Below are 23,502 nucleotides of genomic sequence, written 5' to 3'. Positions count from 1 at the left end.
GGGGGGGGAGGAAAGAGAGAAAGAGGGGGAGACGCATCCACAATGCACTCAAACTCCTTTCCAGGCCCAGGATGGAGCAGACAACCATGTGACTGCAAAACTACAAGGAGAGGACCGGGTACCATGTGTCCAAGGAAATCTCTGGTCTTAAACCTCAAACCCATATAGTCTCCCATAGAAAAGTAAGGAAAGAGTAAGGAGCCATGGCGCCAGCTACCAAAACCCATGCCCAAAGGAACATGCCACCGGATGATCAAGCAGCGGCACATGCCCTCAGGAAACACCAAAATAGGCATATGGCCTGGGATGCAGAAAGTTAACATCAGATCCCAGAGTAGAGGGGCGGTGAGCCCCCCCACAGGAGGGGCTTTGCGAGTGAGGGCCAACCCATCTCACCCTAGCACCAGAGAACCCACCCTGACATGCAGGATCACTCGGAATAAAGGAATAGGGCTACCATAAGGCCACTTATCAAATAGGCCCACTGATATAACCATAGCACTGAGACACGCCATTTTGGAATCGCCACAAGTAGCTCTGCTGAAAACCAAGTACAAAATCAGGGACACAGCAGAAGCCAACCATCCGGAGTGTCTCAGAATGAAGAAAAAAGGTTAAGGATAAGAAGAAAGAGCAAGAGCTATCAGAACTAATCGTTTGGATAAGAAAGCTACCTGAGCTACCGCCCGAGTCATTCTAAAATGGGCGAGAGCCTGATAACTGAACTAACCCTCGTTCCCACCCTGAGGGAAAATTGGGGGGGGAAAGATAACTGTTGGGTACAACACTCGGTCTATTCCAAAGTCATTGCACACCCGGGTGTCAAATACAGCTGCAGCAGGTTCCCCTTACGGGAGCTATGAGAAAGAGCACTCCAATTCTTTACGGACAACAGGATACCAACCACAGCTCCAGGCCTGGCCTAGCCCAGTAGTCACAAGGAAATTCAGAAGAACTAACCCCAGGAACCTCCACGCAGCCCCAACCTGTCAAGATGCTCAAATCACAGGTGTCCTTGAAGGGAAAGCAGCACCCCAAACATGCAGGGGTTCCCAGCCACCCCACTGGGCTAAGCCAGAACCAACGCTATAAGCACCCAGGTGGGCGAAGAGAAAGAACTCACCCAGCCAGATTGGGGGGGGAGGAAGCGAGGGCAAACTAACCCAATCAACTTTGTGGGTGGCACCGTGGTTAGCATTACTGCTTCACTGCGCCAGGGACTCTGATTCATTTATGGACTTGGGTGACCCTTGTGCGGAGTCTGCACATTCTCCCTGTGTATGCGTGGGTTTCCTCTTGGTGCTCCAGTTTCCTCTTGCTGTCTAAAAGATGCGCAGGTTAGGTGGATTGGCCACACTAAATTGCCCCTGGGTGTCCAGAGGTGTGCAGGTTAGGTGGGGTTATGGGGATAGGGCTGGGGGGTGGGCCTGAGTAGGGTGCTCTTTTTGAGGGTCAGTGCAGACCTAATGGGCCAAATTACCACCTCTTGCACTGTAGGGGGTCAGGGATTCTATGGTAACTTTAACTTTCCACTCCTCACTCTGCTCTTCCATCTCAGCGAGACAGGGGGAGGGGAGATAACAAAAATCACCCCCTTCCCTCTACCACCAGGATTGTCAGACAATATAAGGCCCAAATACAGTTGGGATAAAGAATAGACTGTGTCCAAATTCCCTATTCAACATTTATCATATCAGGATAATCAATGGCACAAGCTATCACACCGACATTCTTCACTTCTCTGTAAATGGAAGAAATTGACGACATCAAGCAGACAACAATATGATCAACAGGGAGCAAGTCTAGGATAATAACATCTGGAATGGGACAACAAACGGCCAGTGGTTGGAAGGCCACAGCAACCCCCGAGCCAGACCTAGAAGTACGCATTAAATGTGCTTCATCAAATTTAATTTGCCCATCCTCAAGATTCCCGCAGCATGGCACCCAGTTCTCAAACTCAACTGGGAACTTCTCCACCGGCGCACCTCTGGGACTAGACTCAACAGCACTCTTCTGTTCCCCTTCTCTCTCCTCGCTCCATCAGGATGGATGACAGACCGTGCAGCAGGAACTGGACCATATAGAGATGGGCTCCCACCAAGGACAGTGCGTTCTCTATTGCAAGACCCACCATAAAAACACCCTGCAACTCTTGGAATTAGGCCTTAACAAATTGTATCTCGTGCGGAGATCTTCAGCCAGAACATTATCTTGGTTGGCAGCCATCATCCATCAATGCACACTGCACCATCACGGTGAGAGCCCACTCAAAAGCAACTGCGCCACTAAAGACAAAAAATAAATGTGGTCAAGGATTAAAAGATGAGCAGAACCAGAGCGCAAAAACGCAATCACTCCTGCACTCAAATCACTCCACCTCCACACTGCCCCCCCATGTTTCTAGTTCTGACAAAGAGCCTAAGGACTTAACTCTGTTTCTTCCCTAATAGATGCCGGCAGACCTGCTGAGATTTTCCATCATCGAGTGCTATTTTTGATGATGGTCAGGATACTGCACATAACACCCTGAATAGTGCCATGGATCTTTGATGTTTTCAGTTTAGTGTTTAATCCAAAAGATGGCACCTGCAGCAATCCTTCTTCAGGACTGCCCATACAGATTATGTCCTGGATTAGGTCTTGAAGAAAATACCTTTAACTCTAAGGCAGGAGTACCAACTTGAGGCCAACCTGACACTTCCTCCTTAGTTCAAAAAATCTTTGACATTTTTTTGGTTTAATGTTAAAGTAATTTCCTTTTGTAAAATTCAAATTTCTTATGAATAACTTTGTTTTCTTTTTATAGTTCCAAGCCATTTTATTAATTGTATAAAAAGAGAAGCTTCTCTGGTGAAATCCACCATCCCCTGCCAACAATGCCGATGCTGGGATTCCAGTCTATGGATGCAAGCAGCCCCCTAAAATCCTGGCCATGAAAACATTTTTGTTACCCAAGCTAGAGAGCTAGTGTTGCCTGCAGTTTGACTGTGTACGCGTCATTGCTAAGAATGAGAATACTAAAATCAATTTTACCATTCTTTACTGACGTTCTAAATATCTAAATAAGCAGCAACTGTGGATTGCACCATTTTGGGCATTTACCCAATCAGCTACTTGGAACCCTTCTCATCAATTGACCAGGGTTTCATTGGTTCCATGTGCTTGTTTTCTTCCTTTCCTGAAGGTATCAAATCATGGTAACCATATTATTTCCAAAACGGTTGTCTGAAATGTTAGTTATTAGTGGGTTATTTTTGTCCGTATAGTCTGTCTCATCCTATCTAAGCCCAACCCAAGAATGTACAAACATACATTTTCAAAAACCGTTGTCATGTGTCGGAATGTATTTGCTTTGAGTTTTGTGTTTTTTGCCTCCCAGGCACAAATAAGCCGAGGTTATTATCAAATCTCTACCCAGCACGTCAGACAACAGCGATCCGGGGTCTTGATACAACCCTCACGAAGACCACGGAGAATTACTGATTTCCCCTTGAGCTTCGGAGAATGAGTTCCTCTGTTGAGAAAGTGGAGGCCTGCCCAATAGGGGCTCATCAGCGGGGCCTTAAATATCGACCTACAGACCCGAGAGTCCCAGGCCGGGGCATGTGTTTTGTAACCCGCAGCTGCAGCTTTATTTGTGATGGAGAATAAACCGGCTCTGCCTTTTAGCCTGCTCCTCCTAGTATTATTACAGGTCTGATTTGAGGGTCCTTAGTTTGTATGGCTCAATAATTGCTCAATGACACATTGAGGCAACAGAGCAGGAATGGATGTCAGGGGTTATTTGTATCAAATATGTTTGTAATCATTTGGAACAATGTTGCTACTCCATGGATTGTGTACAATGTTTTAATCAAATCCACATTGGTTCCGATAGATTATACTTGTGACTTTCTTGGTTTGTATGTTCCATTTAAGAGATTTAAATGTTTAAGGGGAGTAGAAACTGTTAAAAATAAATAAATAAAAATAATGACAACTTCATACAAATGTTTTTCTAGATTTACGTAGAAATAGAGCGTGCACGCTTAACCAAGCACTTGGCAATGATAAAGGAGGAAGCTGGGGAACTGAAAGAAGCTGCTGCCATTTTGCAAGAACTTCAGGTGAATGTCAATGATAATGTCGAGACTTGTAAAAGATTCTTGCTTTTAATAATGATGTGATGGTCTCAATAATTTTGATCTAAATTCCTATGTAACATAGGAGATATTTCAAATTGCTATTGGATCATGCCCAAACAGTGGTGGTAATTAATGCATTTTCAGTCCAGTTTTGTTAATTTCAGTGTGCTTGGGCCACATGTTGCAACTTGAAGATCATGAAACAGCAGGGATAAAAAGTTACTTTTTGTTTTACTTTCCCCTTCCACAAAGAAATTGCTACTTTGATGTTGGCCTTGCCGCATTCAACTTTATTGATGAACTAAATACAGACCAAGCCAAGTATCCTGTTGCTGTCCCACAAAGTTGATTGCAGAAACATAGAATCGTACCTTATTTATGATGAGACCTGTATCAGCGATTTTTAAAAATTAAAAAAATTCCAGTCTGGCACTGTAACTTAAATGAAGTATAGAGTTAGTTAGCCCTCCCTTGCAGATTGAAGAAGTGTAATCTAAATTCGCATGTAATCTGGATACTCAACCAGGTCCTTTCAAGCCAGTTTGTTTTATTCATGTCTTTTGAGTGATTTGAACATTTCTTGCTTGCTAAACTAAAAAGTACATAGTAATAAACCTATCAATGTGTAAACTCAAAACACCTGATCAGCAGAGTAATTGCCACCTTGTGGTAGGATGTAATATACAGTTGTAAAATGAAGAAATTCTCTCTTCCTAGTACTTTTCTAACAAATTGAGGAAATACTAGAATTCTGATGTACTTAAAACCTTTATATATCAAATCCCACATAGCATGATAAGAACCTTCAAGAAAGTACTGTGCCTTGAATCTTTGTTACAAATTTCCGTGTCTGTTTCTGCACAAATCCTTAATGCCAATAACCATTTTCCCCTTCCATTTTAAAATTATCTTTCCCTATTGTTCTCTGTTCTCTAACTCCAGTTATGTTGAAAACTTTAACATGTATTTCATTAAAATAATTTTATATTTGAACTTCAGCGTTTGCTGAAAGCTTTGTTTGATGCCTTCATTGACCTGTTAAATCTGCAAGTATGTATTTCCCCTGACCTGTGGTAAAATCTATAATTCAAGTACGGCTTAATTTCCTTGTAAAAGTTATTCTAGTCAAGTCTCTGATTTAGAATTTTTACTTCACAACAGGCTCATACTGCAGTGTCATTGATGAAATTAAAAAGCATGAAATATACTTGAAACTGATGTTATGGAGCAGTTCAGCAATATTTTTATTCTACTTTTAAAAATGATTTCTGTCTTAAACCAACAGGTCGAAACATATGGGTCAATGGAGAAGAAAGAGAAGGTTGAGTTTATCTTGGAACAAATGAGACTTTCTGTGGCTGTAAAGGATTATATTCGAACTCAAATCATCAGCAAAAAAATAAACACAAAATTCTTCCAGGGGGAAAATACTGAGGTAATTGATGCGCAATTTAAAATTATTTTAATTAATTAATGAGATCAGCAGAGTTGAGAATTTGCTAGCTGCAAAAAGAGCTGAAATTTGCTTTTCACAATTTGAAACTGATGATACAGGAATGGAGTATCTTCTGTTTACATTGTGAGACTATACTGTGGAATTGTAAGTTGAGCTATCTCAAAGATTGTCATGGTTGCAGTGTGGATGGAGGTTAGTTACTGCCTAGTCTGGTAGACGTAGAAATTGGGGTGTGACTTTCCCCTAACTCAGTTCATCCACTTGGTTGTTATGATACAGGCATAAAACAAAGTTGGATGAAATAATAAATAATGCAGTCAGCGAGACGCATGGGGGTAGGGAAGAGTTCATGATGCAATCAATCATGCTTGTACTGTGGATTGTGCAGACTTAAAAACATTTTTTAAAAAAATAAGTTTAGATTACCCAATTATTTTTTCCAATTAAGGGGCAATTTAGTGCGGCCAATCCACCTACTCTGCACATTTTTGGGTTGTGGGGGCGAAACCCACGCAGACACTGAGAATGTGCAAACTCCACACGGACAGTGACCCAGAGCCGGGATCGAACCTGGGACCTCAGTGCCGTGAGGCAGCTGTGCTAACCACTTTGATTGTGCATACTTAATGGGCAATGTGATCTTTGTATTGTGCTGCATTTGCTTATGTTAAAATTGATATATATTTGAGTGACTTTCATTTTAGATTTGGCCGCCATCAGGCTAATCCGAGAAAGCAACTCCTGTACATATGATTATTAAGACAACACACAAGACCATTTTAATTGAAGAGATTTGCAATAATTTTGATGCAGGAGCTGAAGTTAAAATACTACAACCTGATGATTCAAGTTGACCAGCATGAGGGATCCTATCTGTCCATCTGCAAGCACTATCGTGCCATCTACGATACACCCTGCATTGAGGCTGAGAGCACAAAATGGCAACAGGTAAAGAACTGGTATTGATTGTGAACGAGTGTTGTGATTGAGTTGTTAAATTGCTGCTCGATTTCCATTATTTCTTCCTCTTTCCCTGTTTCTTGGTCCATCAATAATTTCTTGGTCATATGGTTCAACTCTTCAGCGTGACCTGTTCACAGAAACAATCCAAATTTGTTAAGGCCAAAATTTGGTTCTTGCCTATAGTTATCCATTAAGAAATCCATAAACAGTCACATAGGGCCAGAATCTGACAGGCTTGTACCTAGTACTTGCGTATTCTCCTCTTCAGTTTCATCTCGATTGGGAGAAGACATTAGTGTACCTGGTTAGAGAACTCTGGTATGTTGATGGCAGCAGCTGAGACTGGAATTGATCCAATTTTCTGTGTACCTGAAGTATAGTGTTCAATTCTGGTCGCCACACTACCAGAAGGATGTGGAAGCTTTAGAGAGGATTTACCAGAGCTTTACCAGGATGTTGCCTGGTATGGAGGGCATTAGCTACGAGGAGAGGTTGAAAAAATTTGGTTTGTTCTCACTGGAACGACGGAGGTTGAGGGGCGGCCTGATAGAGGTCTACAAAATTGAGGGGCATAGACAGAGTGGATAGTCGGAGGCTTTTTCCCAGGGTAGAGGGGTCAATTACTAGAGGGCATAGGTTTAAGGTGCGAGGGGCACGGTTTAGAGATGTACGAGGCAAGTTTTTTACACCGAGGGTAGTGGGTGCCTGGAACTCGTTGCCGGAGGAGGTGGTGGAGCAGGGACGATAGTGACATTTAAGGGGCATCTTGACACATACATGAATAGGATGGGAATAGAGGAATACAGACCCCGGAAGTGCAGAAGATTTTAGTTTAGACGGGCAGCATGGTCGGCGCAGGCTTGGAGGGCCGAAGGGCCTGTTCCTGTGCTGTACTCTTCTTTGTGCTTTGTCTTTGAACATTTTTTATATTGCCAATTTTTGAAAACATCCTGTAATGTTTCAAAACACCAATGGCTCCTTGTTCTGAGGGTTTGTATTTGTGTTCCCTGGCTTTCAAGCTTTTGACAGGACCCCCAATATGAGAATAACATTGATCCCTATGTTGCAGTTCTTCCTAAGGTGACATGTGGAATAAGTTCCATGAGTGATGTTTTGCTGATTTCGAACTTGGCTAAATGTATTGTAGGCTTTATAGGCTAGACTCCAGTGACTAATAGACGTTACATAGTTGATTAGGTTGATGTTGGTGGAAATCATTGATCCTGTAAAATGACAAAATAAAATTTAATATATTTCCTTCCAAGCCATGTAAATGATGTGAAGATGTTAATATTTTAAATAATCATGAGTGATACGTTGTCAATTGTGAGTTATATCAATAGTTCGAATTTTTCAATATGTGGACCATCACATTTCAACTATTCAGAGAGTTCTGTTTATTCCAATCTGCCATGACATTTATCATCAACAAACAAAAAAAATGAAAATATTGATTTGACTTTAAAGAGGAAGATAAATTAAAGCCTATGGTTTTGGCTGTGGTTTGGGAGTGAGCATGTTGACCTTCACGACTAGGAAAAAGTATGCAGCATTAGAAAGCGGGGGGGAGGGGTGACGACATGCTGGTGGGATAAGAGACAAAGATCTGTTGTCCCACAATATATTCTGCAGGTTAAGTTTGCATGATGCATACAGAGGAAAACAGTGAGACTACCTCAACCTGTTCCTGTTTACTTGCGGTATTGTGTAAATAAGCTAAATGAAGAATATTATTTAGGAAGTAGACTGATTGGAGAAAACAAATTATTTGGTATAAAGTATTAAAATAAATGTTTTGAAGTAAAGTAACCTCTGGATAATTCTGTCTCACTCAGATAATGTTGGGCATTTCCATGAGAATTTGACCAGGAAGTTGCATGATTTCTCAAGCTAAAAATGTTTTTTTTTTAAAAGTGGGCTGGGTCGGAGGTATGGGAGGGTCGAGTTGGAAGGGAGGGAAAGATACTTCAAAATGGTGAAAAAATGCATTTCCATGGAGGAGAGATGGTGTATTTTTTCCTTTATGTTCTTTGAAGCAGGTGGCAGCACGGTGGCACAGTGGTTAGCATTGCTGCCTCACTGTGCCAAAGACCCGGGTTCAATCCTGGCCCCGGGTCACTGTCCATGTGGAGTTTGCGCATTCTCCGCGTGTCTGCGTGAGTCTCAACCCTACAACCCAAAAAGATGTGCAGGGTAGGTGGATTGGCCACTTTAAATTGCCCCTTAATTGGAAAAAAGATAATAGGGTACTCTAAATTAAGAAAAAACAATGTTCTTTAAGCAATCTACTCCATAAGTTCTTTTGAAGCAATCTGCTTCAATGTGCAGAGCAATTTGGTATCTCCACATGTCTATTTATGTGATAAGTGTGGGAGCTCCTTCATTGATTTTAAGAATTCAATATTTCACAATTGTACAGTTCACATTGTTTTATTTATTAGGAGACCAGAGCAGTGGTGCTAATTTCTGAGTTTTGTAGTCAACTAATTCATGCATATGTTGCGAGCATTTTAAAATTTCCTCTATTCTAATTTTTTATTTTTATATATGTAACATCTAGGCTTTGAAGAGTGTTGTTCTATATGCAATCCTGGCCCCCTATGACAACGAACAATCTGATCTAGTTCACAGAATAAGTCTGGACAAAAAACTTGAAGACATTTCAAAGTACAGGTAAGATCAGTATTTAGGAAAACAAAAATAAACTTAATTGTCCTATCAAACCTTGGAGATTTTCCTAACCACTTAATACGCCTGAAATGCAGCTATTATTATGTAACAAATTCAACAACTAATTTGGGCACAGCCAGGTCCCACAAACAGCAATTTGACAAATGTCAGTTCGTCTGACTTTTGGTATTTCAATGATAAATGTTAGCTAAGCAGGAGAACTCCTCTGCTGTTTGAATAATTGTATTCAACATCCACCATGGGGCAGGTTTAGCTCAGTTGGCTGGACAGCTAGTGTGTGATACAGAACAAAGGCCAGCAGCGTGTGTTCAATTTCTGTACCCTCTGAGGTTATTCATGAAGGCCCGCCTTCTCAACCTTGCCCCTCGCCTGAGGTGTGATGATCCTCAGGTTAAACTGCCACTAGTCAACTCTCCTCCCCAAAGAGGAAAGCAGGCCATCTGGGATTATGGTGACTTTACTTTTACTCCACATCCACCTGAACCTGAGGTTTAATATATGTTCCAAAAACCGACACCTCCAATAAAGTAGCACTCACTCAACACTATATTGAAGTGCCAGCCCAGTTTATATGCCCCAGTCCTGAAGCTATACTTAAAACTCTTAACCTTCTGACTAAATCTCAATTGGGATGGTGGTTGGGCCACCGTAGTTGGCTTCAGCATACCTGGCTGAAGGCGGGTCAAATTAATTATGCTTTCTATCTCTAACTGCTGCCCAGCAACTTTTGCTGGAAGTGCACATTTGGATCCAGCTCAGTTCTGCTGCTGACCAGTTTACAAATGTTGACTGGGAAGACTTACACACGCATTGCTTGAACAAGAGTACAAATAGATAATTGTTTCTTGTGGAGCCGTACATAATTAACAATATAACGCTTTAAAGGTAGATGGAAAGTATTGGTGAGAGATTACATTATGAAAATCAACAGCACCTTTTAGTGTGGGAACTACTGAGGGAAAATCATAAAGGATATCAGGAAAAATGCAGTATTTTTTTGCCACTTCACTCAGCAATTTATTGGCTTCTTCTCTGCTCTTTGGAGAACAAAAAAATCCCATACGTTTAGATAATCATCTTGGTGTCGCAAGTAGGCTTACATTAACATTGCAATGAAGTTACTGTGAAAATCCCCTAGTCGCCACATTCTGGCGCCTGTTCGGGTACACAGAGGAAGAATTCAGAATGTCAAATTCACCTAACTGCACGCACGTCTTTCGGGATTTGTGGGAGGAAACCGGAGCTCCCGGAGAAAATGTACGCAGACACGGGGCGAACGTGCAGACTCCACACAGGCAGTGATCCAAGCTGGGAATCGAACCAGAGTCCCTGGCACTATGAAGCAACAGTGCTAACCACTGTGCTACCGTGATGCCCATTGAATGCAACAGGAGGGAAGCCATTTAATGCAGTGCCGTAAAATGTATTTCAATCTTTTAATGCATGGTGTTAGGAATTATACATCAATATTATGGTCAAATTGTGCAACGTTTACAATTTTTAAAGATTTAAGCACAAGATACAAAGTGCTGGATTAGGACATTGCTCAGACTGAGTAGTGACTTGTCCTGTGATTGATCTTGTGATGGGTTGGAGATTGTGAGCTCAACCCAGTGGCCTAAAAGTGTGGAATAATTGACCTGATCATCTGCTGGAGAAAACTGCAGTGGCCACTTGGTCTGGGGTGGAGATCCAAAGACTATGGGGGAGGGAGAAAATGTGGAACAAATGAGCAGAAGAGGTGAAGAGGTTTAATTTTTTAAAATCTTAATCAGTTTTAACATTTCTAAATCAAAGCCAATGAAGTTTTAAAAAAAATATATAGTTATAAGGCACTACATAAGTTTCTTTTTTAAAGGAGTCCATATTTTTGAGGTGCAAGCTCTAACTTGTGCTGTACTGCTTCTGTGAGGTGATATTTCTCAACAATATTTGATGAGAGGTAACATTTGAGCTGTAATTTCTAGATTGAGAGAAGGTCAACTTCTGTTATTTAAACAAAAGACAATAAGTAATTTCTAGACTACACCAACTGTCTGGTTAACAGAATGGCAAGCATTAATACAAAATTATTTGAATCCAGGTGGAATCATGTTTAACGCCTTAAATTGTATAGAAGAAAAGATGCAAGTTTAAAAGGTTGGATATGCTAACTTTGTAGGGAGCATGGAATGAGTTACTGGCTCTAAAGAGCAACGGTGTATTTATAGATTATACATTTTATTTGTAATACAATAATGCCACCCAAGATTGATAGGTGTACAGTTAAATGTTGTTGCTGTTTTGCAGGGCTTTGTTGAAGCTGTTTACCACAATGGAACTTATGCGTTGGAGCTCACTAGAGGATGATTATAGCAAGGAATTGAGGGAAGAATTACCCGAAAATGGTTGCACAGATGTATTTTCTAGCACGGAAGAGGGAAATAAGAGATGGAAAGATCTTAAAAATCGCGTAGTGGAACATGTATGTGTTCTGTAATTGTTTTAAATTGATTTCTAAAATTATGTCGCAAATTTTTAAAATGGGGCCAAAGCCCCTTTTATTTACCTTTCTTTGACCCTATTACTAAATGTCAGTGAATTGAATTTATTTATGAATTACGTTTTTTATTTTTCTCTGCTATTGAGTGCATTTTAAATTGTTTCTGCTGGCTCAGTTGCTGTGTATTGTGACCTTTTTTTGTTCATGGGACATGGGCATCGCTGGCTGTGCCAGCATTTATTGCCCATCCCTAATTGATCTTGAGGGGGCAGTAATGTCAACCACATTACTGTGGGTCTGGAGTCATATGTAGGCCAGACCAGGTAAGGATGGCAGATTTCCTTCCCTAAAGGACATTAGTGAACTAGATGGGGTTTTATGACAATCGACAATGGTTTCATGGTCATCATTAGACTTTTAATTCCAGACTTTTATTAATTCAAATTTCATCATCTGCACTAGTAGGATTTGAACCTGGCTACTCAGAGCATTACTCTGGGTTTCTGGTTTACTAGTCCAGTGACAATACCACTACACGACCACCTCACCACTGGTGAGTTACAAAAGTATGACTCGTGAAGCTTTTTTTTAAACCCTTCATTGAGTATCCGATCTTGACAGAAGCCACTATGTACTTGGTATTGAGGAAAACAGCTGTGGTTCATGTCCTTGGCTTCCATTCAGTGGTACAGAAAGAGCTGCTCTTTCTATGTAAGAAGGGAAAAGAACTTGAATTTATAGGGCGCCGTTCACAATCTCAATGTCCCAAAGTGCCTTGCAGTTTTGAAATGTAATCACTGCTGGAAAGTAGAAAACACAGCATTGCCCACAACCAACAATGTAAAAATGAACAGCGAATCTGGATTGTGTTTTCAATGTGGTGGGATGAGGGATAAATGTTGTCAGGAGATTGAGGATAACTCCTCAGCTGTTCTGTGAAATAATGTCATGGGATCTGTGCGGCCCACCTGAGAGGGAAGGTGGTACCTTAGTTCAATGTGCTATCTGAAAGACAGCACCTCTGACAATGCAGCACTCCCATCAGTACTGCACTGGAGCATCAGTCTAGAGACTCTGACAATTGTGCCACCAACTGCTAGCATGGCTGAGTCCGTTCTGCCTCATCAGATGGTAACAGAATATGATCGATACTAAAAGTTGTGTGTAAGAATGTATTTCTTGTCCCCAAGTGACCACAGGAAACCAAACGCCTTGTTAATATTTAGCATTTTATAAGTCATTTATATTGGAAGTTCCCTGTAAAAGCATGTCCAAGTAGTACTATAACTATAGCATGCAGCAACAGGGTGTTAACTTCCATGACATTGTGCACGGGCACATGCGAAACATTATAGAAGATAAACTGGTGAACTAAACCCTGGTTTGCCCCAATTGCCCTGAATACTGAACTATTCTATGGGTAATTACAGTCAAAGGAAAGGCTCTTGTGCCCTATTCAAAATACAAGGATTTTGCTTGTCCTCCTATAACTTACTTTTTTTCAACTTTTAATTTTAAAATTGTTATTTCAGAATATTCGAATAATGGCAAAATATTATACAAGGATCACAATGAAAAGAATGGCAGACCTTCTTGATCTTTCGGTTGATGTAAGTACCAAACATTCTGTTATCCATAAGGGCGATTTCAAGAAAGCAAATGTGTGAAATTCTCAATCAATCTAATCACTTTGAGCATGAAACAGATCTTTATCCCCTCAAATTTGACGTGTTCCTGCGAAGAGTATTTTGAGATATGTAATAATGTGAATGACTGGTGGTCGTGATAGTAAGAAGTCTAAACACCAGGTTAAAGTCCAACAGGTTTGTTTCGAATCACTAGCTTTCGGAATGCAGCTCCTTCCTCAGGAGAGATTTGAACCTGGGTCCCCAGTGCATTCACCTGAGGAAGGAGCAGTGCTCTGAAAGCTAGTGATTCGAAACAAACCTGCTGGACTTTAACCTGGTGTTGTAAGACTTCTTACTGTGCTCACCCCAGTCCAACGCCGGCATCTCCACATGGTGGTAGTGATGGGAGCCATTTATGGGGGTGAATTGAGATCCATTTTGCAATAAATTTATTACACAATGTTAGCATGACTGCATTTTTTTCTCCTATTACCATGGACCTGTTATACAAAAAAATAAACCTAGTGACAACACTGCTATGTTTGATGAATGGAATTTGATAATTCACTATAAATTATTCTGTATTGAATACCTTTTTTAAAACAAAAGACATTTGCAGCAAACTGTAATTCTGGAAAAGAACTTCACTCCATCACTGTTGACATGGAAGCATCTCTGAAAAATTCTCTGACATGACAATGTATTGCCACTGTCTTTCCATTTATGAAAATGAGTAGATAGGGAGGAATTAGATAGGTTTTATTTGATGCAGACTAGATATCAAGTGGAGCAGTTACGCTGCTTATATATAACAATAGGCCTGTCTTTTCATTCCGGAATTGAAGACCAATGGAATGGATTGAAGGTAAGGTAGGAAGTAAAAATGGTGCTAGACATGAGAATATGGAGAAAACATGGTGGAAGAGCAGGAGAGAAATGAAACCAGTTCTTTATCAATGACTCATCTGAGCAAAGACGTTCCCAGCACCGCAGTTGAAATGTACAGGTAGCCAGCACAGAACTTGGAAAAGATAATTAAATAAATCAGTTCTTTGGCTACACCTAGTACATTGGTATCTCTCCATTTCAACTGCTTCCACAAATTGGAGGTTCACATTGTCATTGTCACAACCCCCTTGGAGGCCAAGGCCTATGCGCTATACCATTCCCCCTCTTTTACCTCCATGTATGAATTCCCCCAGTAATTGGGGGCAAGGTTTCCCCTTAACAAGGGGGAACCCCTCAGTTTAAAAAAAAAAAAAAAAATCCCAACCTGGGTGCAGGTCCTTCAGGGAGAGGAGTTGTAACTTTTGTAATTGTGTATACCATAAACCTTTGTTCATCCCTATTCTGCCATGCAATCCTGTGTCTCTTCCATTGGATTCTACACTGGTGACACGGGCGAATTGGTGCTGCCACAGCCATCGTGCATTATACCGCCAACCCACTTCGTCCAATCTCGGAGCCTCCACTCTGAACGGTGAGATGCCGCACATTGGAAAACTTGAATAGTTCGGTGCTAATACCAATAATTGGATCCAGTACATCGAGCAGTTGGCTACAATATCTTTTTGGTCTAACATAAATGTTGGGGATGAGTGACAAACCATAATCCTACTGGGGACCTGCCTATGCGCTCATCAAAAGCCTCACCCACCCGGACAGGTTGGACTCAGTCTTTTGCCGTGTTGGTGGCCCTGGTTAAAGCTCATCTCAACCCACAGTCCCCGATATTGGTTTGCTGGTTCCATTTCCACACGGCTTCGCAGGCCTAAAGGATCCAGTGGCGATTTTTTTGGCCTGCTGGAGGACGCTTGCTGCAGCACTATCCAAATGGATAGTTTCATCTGTGGACTCAGACGCCGACACCCAGAGGAAAGTCTTGATGCCCACTTGACCCTCCAATGGGCGGTAGAGTGTGGGGTCCAAGAGTTGCAGGGCCTGGTGGTCCTGAACCTCGGTAGCCAGAATGACAGCTGACAGGCCACACCCAGACCATGGGACCCGAGGCTGTTGCTATATTGCAACCGGGTGACAACCCTGAGCTGGAGCACCAAGATGAAGCTGGCAGACTGCGTGCCATTCCCCCACCCCCACCCCCCCCAAGTGTCACCCGCAGACCCGCTAGAAGTCATGCATATTATGTCAAGGACCAGGAGTACACAAACTAGTAGTTGCATTGCGTTACAGCCCCCAGAGCCGCACCCATTGCATTGAAGATGAATGGACACCCCATTGACATGGAGCTCGACACCGGAGAAACAGTCTCAGTGATCAGCTGCCGGATATTCGCCAAGATCCGGGCCATTCTCCACACCTTGGACCGAGTCATGTATGCCCGGTTGGCGACATACCCGAGTGTCTTTGACCAATGAGGGCACCACCCACATTACCAAGGCATATGTGGACTAGTTGGCATGTTTGTGCTTGGTGGTAGACCGAGTTGGAGGACCCAGTTTACTGGCCCATAATTGGCCGTGCTATTTAAGATTAGATTGGCAACCCGTCTGCTGCATACGGCCCGGAAGGACCGCCGGCGAAATATTTCCTGGAGTCCGGAAGGTCCCTGCCCGATAAAAGACGCAGAGACCAAAATCAGTGTGGACTAAAACACACAACCCCATTATTTCCATTGCTGCCAAGTACCATACGCACTTTGCCCCAAGGTCAGCGAAGTGTTCAAGCGCTTGGGCATCACCCGCCTCGTCGGCGATTTTGGCCTGTGCCAGTGGTCCCGGAGTTAAAACCCGACGCGTCCGGGCGTCTATGCGGGGACTACAAGATGACAGTGAACCAGATTTCTCGCCTGAACCATTTCCCAGTGCCTTGCATCGAGAACTTGCACGCCAAATTCAGCGGGGACCAACGTTGACAAAACTCGGCATGAGCCATGCGTATCTACAGCTGGTCCTAAATCCAGACTCCCGGAGGTTCGCTACAGTCAACACCCACAGAGGATTGCACGAATACACCCGGCTGCCATTCGGAGTTTCATTGGCTTTTCCAGCGGGTGATGAAAAACATACTCACGGTTGCCATATACCTGGATGATGTGATTTGGAGAACCTGGCCGAAGTCCTCCAACGGTTTGAACAGGCCGGCGTCCACCTCCACAGAGAGAAGTGCATTTTTCACACTCCCAAGGTGACCTATTTAGGATACCGGGTAGACAGGCACAGCGGAAGACGAAGTGTGGGCCATCCGGCAGTCTCCCATCCCTCAAGGTCTGACTGAGCTCCGCTGTTTCTTCGGGCTCATAAATTATTACGGGAAACTCATCCCCCAACTTAGCAATGCTGCTTAGCCCACTCCACCAATTATTGAAGGAAGGACACCAATGAGAATGGGGCCCATCTCACCAGAAGGCGTTCCAAGAGGTCAAGTGGAGGTTGTCATTCGAGAAGCTGCTGACACACTTCAACCCAAAACAAAAAATTCTCACGTGCAATGCTTGCCTTTATTTTTTTTCTAAATATTTTTATTCTCCATTTTCAAATTTTCTTCAGACTTTACACCCCACCAACGAACGGTAAACGGTAATTAATAGAATGTCAGTCCCCCACCAACAACGACGATCCCATCCTCCCACCAACCCCCAAACAACGGCCCACCTGACAATATAAGCATCAAATAAAACAAACCCTCTCCAGGTAGGAGAAGAAAGGAAAAAGGAATCCGGAATCACCTATGGTCACCATAGACATATACAATCCACCCACCCCCCCCCCCCCCCCCTCCAATATTCAATGCCATCCAATCCCCGAAAGAGTATCGTGAATGGCACCCATGAATTGTAGACCCCCCCCCCCCCCCCCCCCAGACTCCTCCCCTCCACTTCCACTTTTAAACTCCTTCCCCCAACTTTTTACCCCGGATAGACTCACCAAAACCTGTTCTACCAGGCTCCGATGCAGCCCAGCGCTGCACTCCTTGCCAGGAAAACCAGAAGACTCCACCTGCTGCGCCGATGCACCCTGGAGTGGTCAGGAAAACCTAGGTCCTGCATCCACAGAGATTTCACCGTCCCATTCCAGGGCGAAACGTTCCTCGTCCTGGTGGCTACCTACTTAAGTAGCTCGAGTTCCACAAAGTGCAGACCATGACCACGAAGGCGACCGTAGCCAGGCTGAGGCACACATTCAGAACCCATGGAATACCCAAAGTGTTGGTGTCCGATAACGGCATGGCTTTCACCAGCAGGGAGTTTGAGTTGTTCGTGGCCTCTAACGGAATCTGACAAGTGCGGACTGCCCGGTACCACTCAGCCTCACTAGGAGGCCCATGAAGAAACTCACCACAAGTGAACGGGAGGGACTCTGTCTCGACCTGCAGACACCTACACACACACACCCCCCCCCCCCAAAAACTCAGATACCTCGAGTATGAACCGCCCCGGTAATTGGGGGTGAGGTTTCCCCTTAACAAGAGGATCCTCTCGGTATAAAAACCCTGATCTGCTGTAGTTGGAGCGTGGCCCTTCGGGGAGAGGAATTTGTAATTGTGTATACCGTAATAAACCTTTGTTCATTCCTATCCTACCATGCATCTCTTCCATTGGGTCTACAGTCATCACTGTAAAATGCCACTGTAATAATTAGTCATTTCAGACCGTTTCTGTTTATATGCAGTCATAAAACAGCCAGTTTGTGCAAAACGCCTCCAATGAGAACATTATGAAGTTACCATTGCAGTGACATAAGTGCACTATAGACCTTGCTTTGGTTAAACCTTCATGACATTGTAACGGGAGAATTTCATACAAAATGCCTGCTCCAAACCTGAAAAAAAGCTCTAAAGCAGAAATCACCACAATAACAGGAAATTGAGACATGATATTTCCCTTTCGTAACATCTAGGATTGTTTGACAGTCTAGTAGTCCAATCTCCCTCTCGCTGATTTTTTACTGTTATTTTAATATTTTAATCCACTTTGTTTTTGTTTGCAGGAATCAGAGGAGTTTCTTTCCAATCTGGTGGTAAACAAGACCATCTTTGCAAAAGTAGACAGGCTAGCAGGAATTATCAATTTTCAGAGACCCAAGGACCCCAATGATATACTCAACGACTGGTCACACAAACTGAACTCTCTGATGGGACTTGTGAACAAAACCACACACCTCATAGCCAAGGAGGAGATGATCCACAACCTCCAGTAGACGATGAGAGTTGGTGTGTCTTTTGAAAAGACATTTTAAGATCTACAATGATCCTTAACCATGCAAAAAATGTATATTTCTTTTTGTGCTGAACCAAAAGCAGCTTTTGATTGTCTGGTGCATGGTCTCCACGTGGTTAGGTATCAACAGATGTGCTTTGACCGTATGGTTGATTTTTCCTCTTTTTAAAAGAAATAGTCATATAAACTAGAGTTTGAATAAAGTAGAGTGTTTGCATTTTGTGATATGTACTGTAAATGGAACGAACCATACCATCAAAGCATTGTCACCAGGGTGACATTTCAATTAAACATTTCCAACGTTTGTGTTATTTAGATGTGTTCATTAAACCTAATTTTAAAAGTTATAAATTTCCTTTCCAAGACTTGTATTCCACTGCGTATTAATTATACTATTCCATTTACATTACAGTGAAAGTAATCCTGGAAAATACTGAAGTGTAGAGAAGTTCCATGTATTCCCCCCTTTGTCTGATGAAACATGGTTTGACCAGTGCACATGCTGTTTTAAGTTTTGTAGCCATTGCTAACAGACACTGATTTAACTTTGGCCATATTTGTTTAAAACCGCCCTTACTTCTCTTCTGTTCTGAGTATTTATACTGGCATTATAGTGAGAGTAAGTTATACAGAAAACATTCTTATCATTTATATTGTTTACAGATTTGCCCATTGAGAAAGTTATAAAGTTTCTCAGTCGCAATTGGTGATCCAGTTGTTTTTTCCTTTAGTGGGTCTCTCAAAGGTAGCAGTGCAGGAAGAGGATCTATTGTACACTAAGTTTGTATTGTTTAGACTGTAATAAATCAACGTCAAGAAATATCACACAGTAATTCCTGTTCCTTAAGGGTAAAGCAGGGAATATTTAAACTTCTAAAAAGTTGTCTCCTTTTCATCATGAGCCAAGTAAATATTCCCATGGCAACCATCCTCGCAGTCTTGAGCTTCAGAATTAAACAAACTAATGACAGCGATCCCTCCAACTGGAGCCAGAACCATCCTTTTTGTTGTCTATCGAACAGCATGCTGCATCTCCTCCAACTGTTAGGTTTGCCTCACTTATTCATCTGTTTGAACAAAAAACAAGTTTTATACATTTCTGAAGTCTTCCAGTTTTATCCAGAGTGTGGTTAGATTGTGGAACTTATTACCACACGAAGCAGTCGAGGCAAATAACATTGATTTATTTAAGGGAAAGCCAGATAACTCCTGAAACAGTGAAGATTAGAAGATAATGTTGATAGTTAGAAGGTTGGGAAGAGACTCTTATTCCACAGAATTATTGGCATGAGCAATATGGACTGAATGGCCTGTTTCCATGCAGTACATTAAATTTTCTTTTGATTTGGATGTTTATTCACGCCCTCCACAAGTGAATTGATGCAAACTTGTTGATGCAACTCTGTGAACTAACAAGAGTTGTGGGGGGGGGGGGAGGGAGAAGAAGAGAGGAAATGACCAGGGTAATTGGTTCTCCAGTTTTGCTCCCCATTCTGATTTGACAGAACCTTTAGTTGCAACTCACCAGGGTATAGATTTTTTTTTTTCTTTTTTTATAAATTTAGATTACCCAATTATTTTTTCCAATTAAGGGGCAATTTAGTGTGGCCAATCCACCTACTCTGCACATTTTTGGGTTGTGGGGGCGAAACCCACGCAGACACGGGGAGAATGTGAAAACTCCACACGGACAGTGACCCAGAGCCGGGATCGAACCTGGGACCTCAGCGCCGTGAGGCGGTTATGCTAACCACTTGGCCACACCAGGGTATAGATGAGGTGAGAAGTTCACAGTGACGAATTGAAAACAGGCCCAGAATCTCCAAGGCATGGAGTTCTATAAAAAAATAAAAAATGTTTCTTTTTAGTAACATGGTGATACATTGTGTATAGTATTATGTATCTTGCGCATCTATTTCATAAAGTATAAGTTTGAGGTTCAGTGTCCTTTAAAAGCCCATTTAAGGAATTCTCTTGCTATGAGAAACTATCTTTGGTTTCCACTAAAATAACTTGTTGCTAGTGGTTTCCTGTAATGGTCATCATAAATCAAACCTTTCACCAATCGTCTGATTTCTTCTTGAGTTTGAAATAAAATCTAATGCATCACTATTTCAATTGATCTCATCTTGGAGAATGTAAAAAAAATGACTTAAATTAAAGAAGCAAAGTTATTTGCAACAGAATTTATTCCATTGGGAAGTTGAATTTGTAAGCAAGGCACTAATCTAATGTCTACTTGGCCGTAACCAAACATACCTGACAAAAAAGCAGAGATAAATACATTTTAAAACTTTTCACCGCTGTTCACTCCATATAGTTTATACGTTTCACCTCCTGACGTTGACTCTTACAGTAATCTTTCTTCATACTGGCAGTGCTGTGATACTTTGTGCAGCTTTCAGTTCTTCATGTTATGTGTATCACTCAGGCACACCTTACAAATAATTTTTGCAAAATGCACAATTGCTTACTGTTAACAAAAAGTTTTTACTCAAAGAAAGACACTGTAAACAGTCATTGGCTACATGAGCAAATAATAATAATTACGTTTATTGTCGCAAGTAGGCTTGCATGAACGCTGCAATGAAGTTACTGCGAAAATCCCCTCGTCGCCATATTCCGGCACCTGTTCGGGTGCACGGAGGGAGATTTCTGATGTTTTGGTTGAGGGACGCATGTTAGCCAGGTCTCTAAAAAGTTTCCTTGTATTCAAGTAGCAAAAGAAGCAAAGATTTACATTGATAAAGCACCCATCACAACTTCCGAACATCCCAGAATTCTTTACAACTTTTGGAATTGCAGTCATTGTTCTAGGAGTCACCTGAGGACGGAGCAGTGCTCTGAAAGCTAGTGTTTGAAACAAACATGTTGGACTTTAATCTGGTGTTGTAAGACTTCTTATTGTTATAGGAGGCATAGCTGCCCATTTGTGCTCAGCAACCTCCCAGTGAAATAATGGCTGGATAATCTGTAGTGCCATTGGTTGAGGGATAAACTTTGGCCAGGATCCTGGGTACAAATTCCCCAATTCTTTCAAAAGCATATGCAGCTGAGCAAACCAGCAACTGTGGCCTGGATTCTGCATTCAGCAACAGAAGTAACAGCGCTCACTGCTGCTAAGTTCAAAGAAGGTGTTCTCTGGGGTTAATTTAATCAGTGGAAGGAGATCGCCAGTCTCCAGCAACAGTGATACCATCAAGCAAGCTATGCAACAAATCACGTTAAGTATTCTCACAGCCAGCAAACCAGGAAGTAAAACGCACTAGTACCATTCATTTTTAAATTATAGAGAGCAAAGTTAAGATTGGAATATTGCAAGTTCATAAACTTTAGTAATTTTTTGAAATGTTCAGTCATTATTTGGTACAATCTAAAACCCAGTTACACATCGTTCGTCAAGATGTAACTTTGAGGGTTCCGGGCGCGCAGGGCGGCCGCAGCGCGAAGAGCTCCCGCTGGTGGCCGCGAGTCGCGGCGATTTCAGGGAAATCCCCGAGTTTCGACGCACCCCCCCCCCCCCCCCCCGACTACCGTTGGCCTTTGGGGCCGTCGCGAGCAGCCAGCGGGGCCGGTTTAAAAGCCGGCGAAGAACCCCGCGCGGGTGTTGGGGCGGCGGAGGCTGAGGTCCTGGGCCCAGCGCAGCGTTGGGACCAGAGCAGCGGGGGCGGAGCTACGAGGAGGCAGGCCCGAGTCCAGGACACCATGTAAGTGCGGTGTCCCACAACGGATGGCTCCCACCTAGGAGGAAGAAAGAAGGCTGAAGCCTGGTCCCAGAGGAGCTCTGGATGAGTACAGAGGGGAAAGGAAGCAAGCTGGAAGATTTAAAGAAGTTTGGTGAAGTTTTTTTTCCTCCCTTTTGCCTTTTTAAAAATAAGAATAATTCAGATTGCTGAAGGACAGAAGGGTGGAGGGAGAGAGGAGAAGAGAAAGAAAGTGAAAAACAATAAGCTGCTAAAGGATGCGAAAAGCAGCGTTGAAGAAAGGAGGAAACACGGGTTTGCTGCTGAAGGAGAAGACGAATAAAAGTGGTGATAGGATGGCGGAAGCCCTGCAAAGCGGGGCCGCACTATTTACGGTGGAGAAGATGACCGAGGTGATGGCGGTGGAGCTGGAAAAACAGTTTGCGAGGCACATGGAGGCCTGGAAAAAGGAGACAGCGGCCGCATTGAAGTTACTGGTGGAGGAGGCAATCGCCCCGATAATTGCCCCGTTGAAGGTGGCAAAGGCATTGGCCGAGGTGAAAGAGCGGGGCGAGAAGATGAAAGAAGTGGAGGAAGCCGTGTCAGGACACAGCGACCAGGTCACCTCGATGGGAGATGAGTTGCGGAGGGCTGTGGAGATTAATAGAGGTCTCCGAGCAAAGCTGGAAGACTTGGAAAACCGCTCAAGGCGGCAATAATTGAGAATTTAAATGAAATGAAAATGAAAATCGCTTATTGTCACGAGTAGGCTTCAATGAAGTTACTGTGATAAGCCCCTAGTCGCCACATTCTGGCGCCTGTCCGGGAGGCTGGTACGGGAATCGAACCGTGCTGCTGGCCTGCTTTAAAAACCAGCGATTTAGCCCAGTGAGTTAAAACCAGCCCCGCCCAGTACGAGCTAGACCGAGCCCATCAGTCATTAAGGCTGAAGCGCAAAGTGAATGAGCCGCCATGGGCAGTAATTATCTGCTTCCATAAGTTTTGCATGAAGGAGAAGGTGTTGAACTGGGCGAAGCAGAAGCGGGAAATACTATGGGATGGTACTACGGTCCGGTTCTACAGGACCTGACGGTGGAGTTGGCAAAAAGACGAGCGGCTTTTGGGCGAGTGAAGGCGACATTGTACAAGAAGGGGGTGCGATTTGGTATGGTGTACCCAGCGAGGTTGAGGGTAACGTATAACGGCAAAGACTTTTATTTTGAGACAACGGATGCGACTGAGGTGTTCGTGAAGGCAGAAGGCTTGGGACAGACATGAAGAGCGGAACTGGAAGAG

General features: G+C 42.9%; 1 protein-coding gene across 1 annotated transcript in view; it reads left to right on the top strand.

Moving 5' to 3' along the window:
* The window catches only part of psmd12 (proteasome 26S subunit, non-ATPase 12), a 39,275-nt gene extending 20,387 nt beyond the window's left edge, over positions 1–18,888 (top strand). Inside the window, exons 5-11 of the mRNA XM_038776913.1 lie at positions 4,005–4,109; positions 5,413–5,562; positions 6,397–6,531; positions 9,107–9,219; positions 11,527–11,701; positions 13,252–13,329; positions 18,294–18,888. Of these exons, the coding sequence (XP_038632841.1) occupies positions 4,005–4,109; positions 5,413–5,562; positions 6,397–6,531; positions 9,107–9,219; positions 11,527–11,701; positions 13,252–13,329; positions 18,294–18,503 (966 nt within the window). The 3' untranslated portion in view covers positions 18,504–18,888. The remainder of the gene's footprint in view (positions 1–4,004; positions 4,110–5,412; positions 5,563–6,396; positions 6,532–9,106; positions 9,220–11,526; positions 11,702–13,251; positions 13,330–18,293) is intronic.
* The last annotated feature ends 4,614 nt before the right edge of the window (positions 18,889–23,502 follow it).

Source organism: Scyliorhinus canicula, chromosome 18 (genome assembly GCF_902713615.1).
Source record: "Scyliorhinus canicula chromosome 18, sScyCan1.1, whole genome shotgun sequence".
Taxonomy (NCBI): Eukaryota; Metazoa; Chordata; class Chondrichthyes; order Carcharhiniformes; family Scyliorhinidae; genus Scyliorhinus; species Scyliorhinus canicula.
The sequence above is the reverse complement of the archived record's forward strand: the minus strand, read 5'-3'. Positions and strand labels throughout refer to the sequence as shown.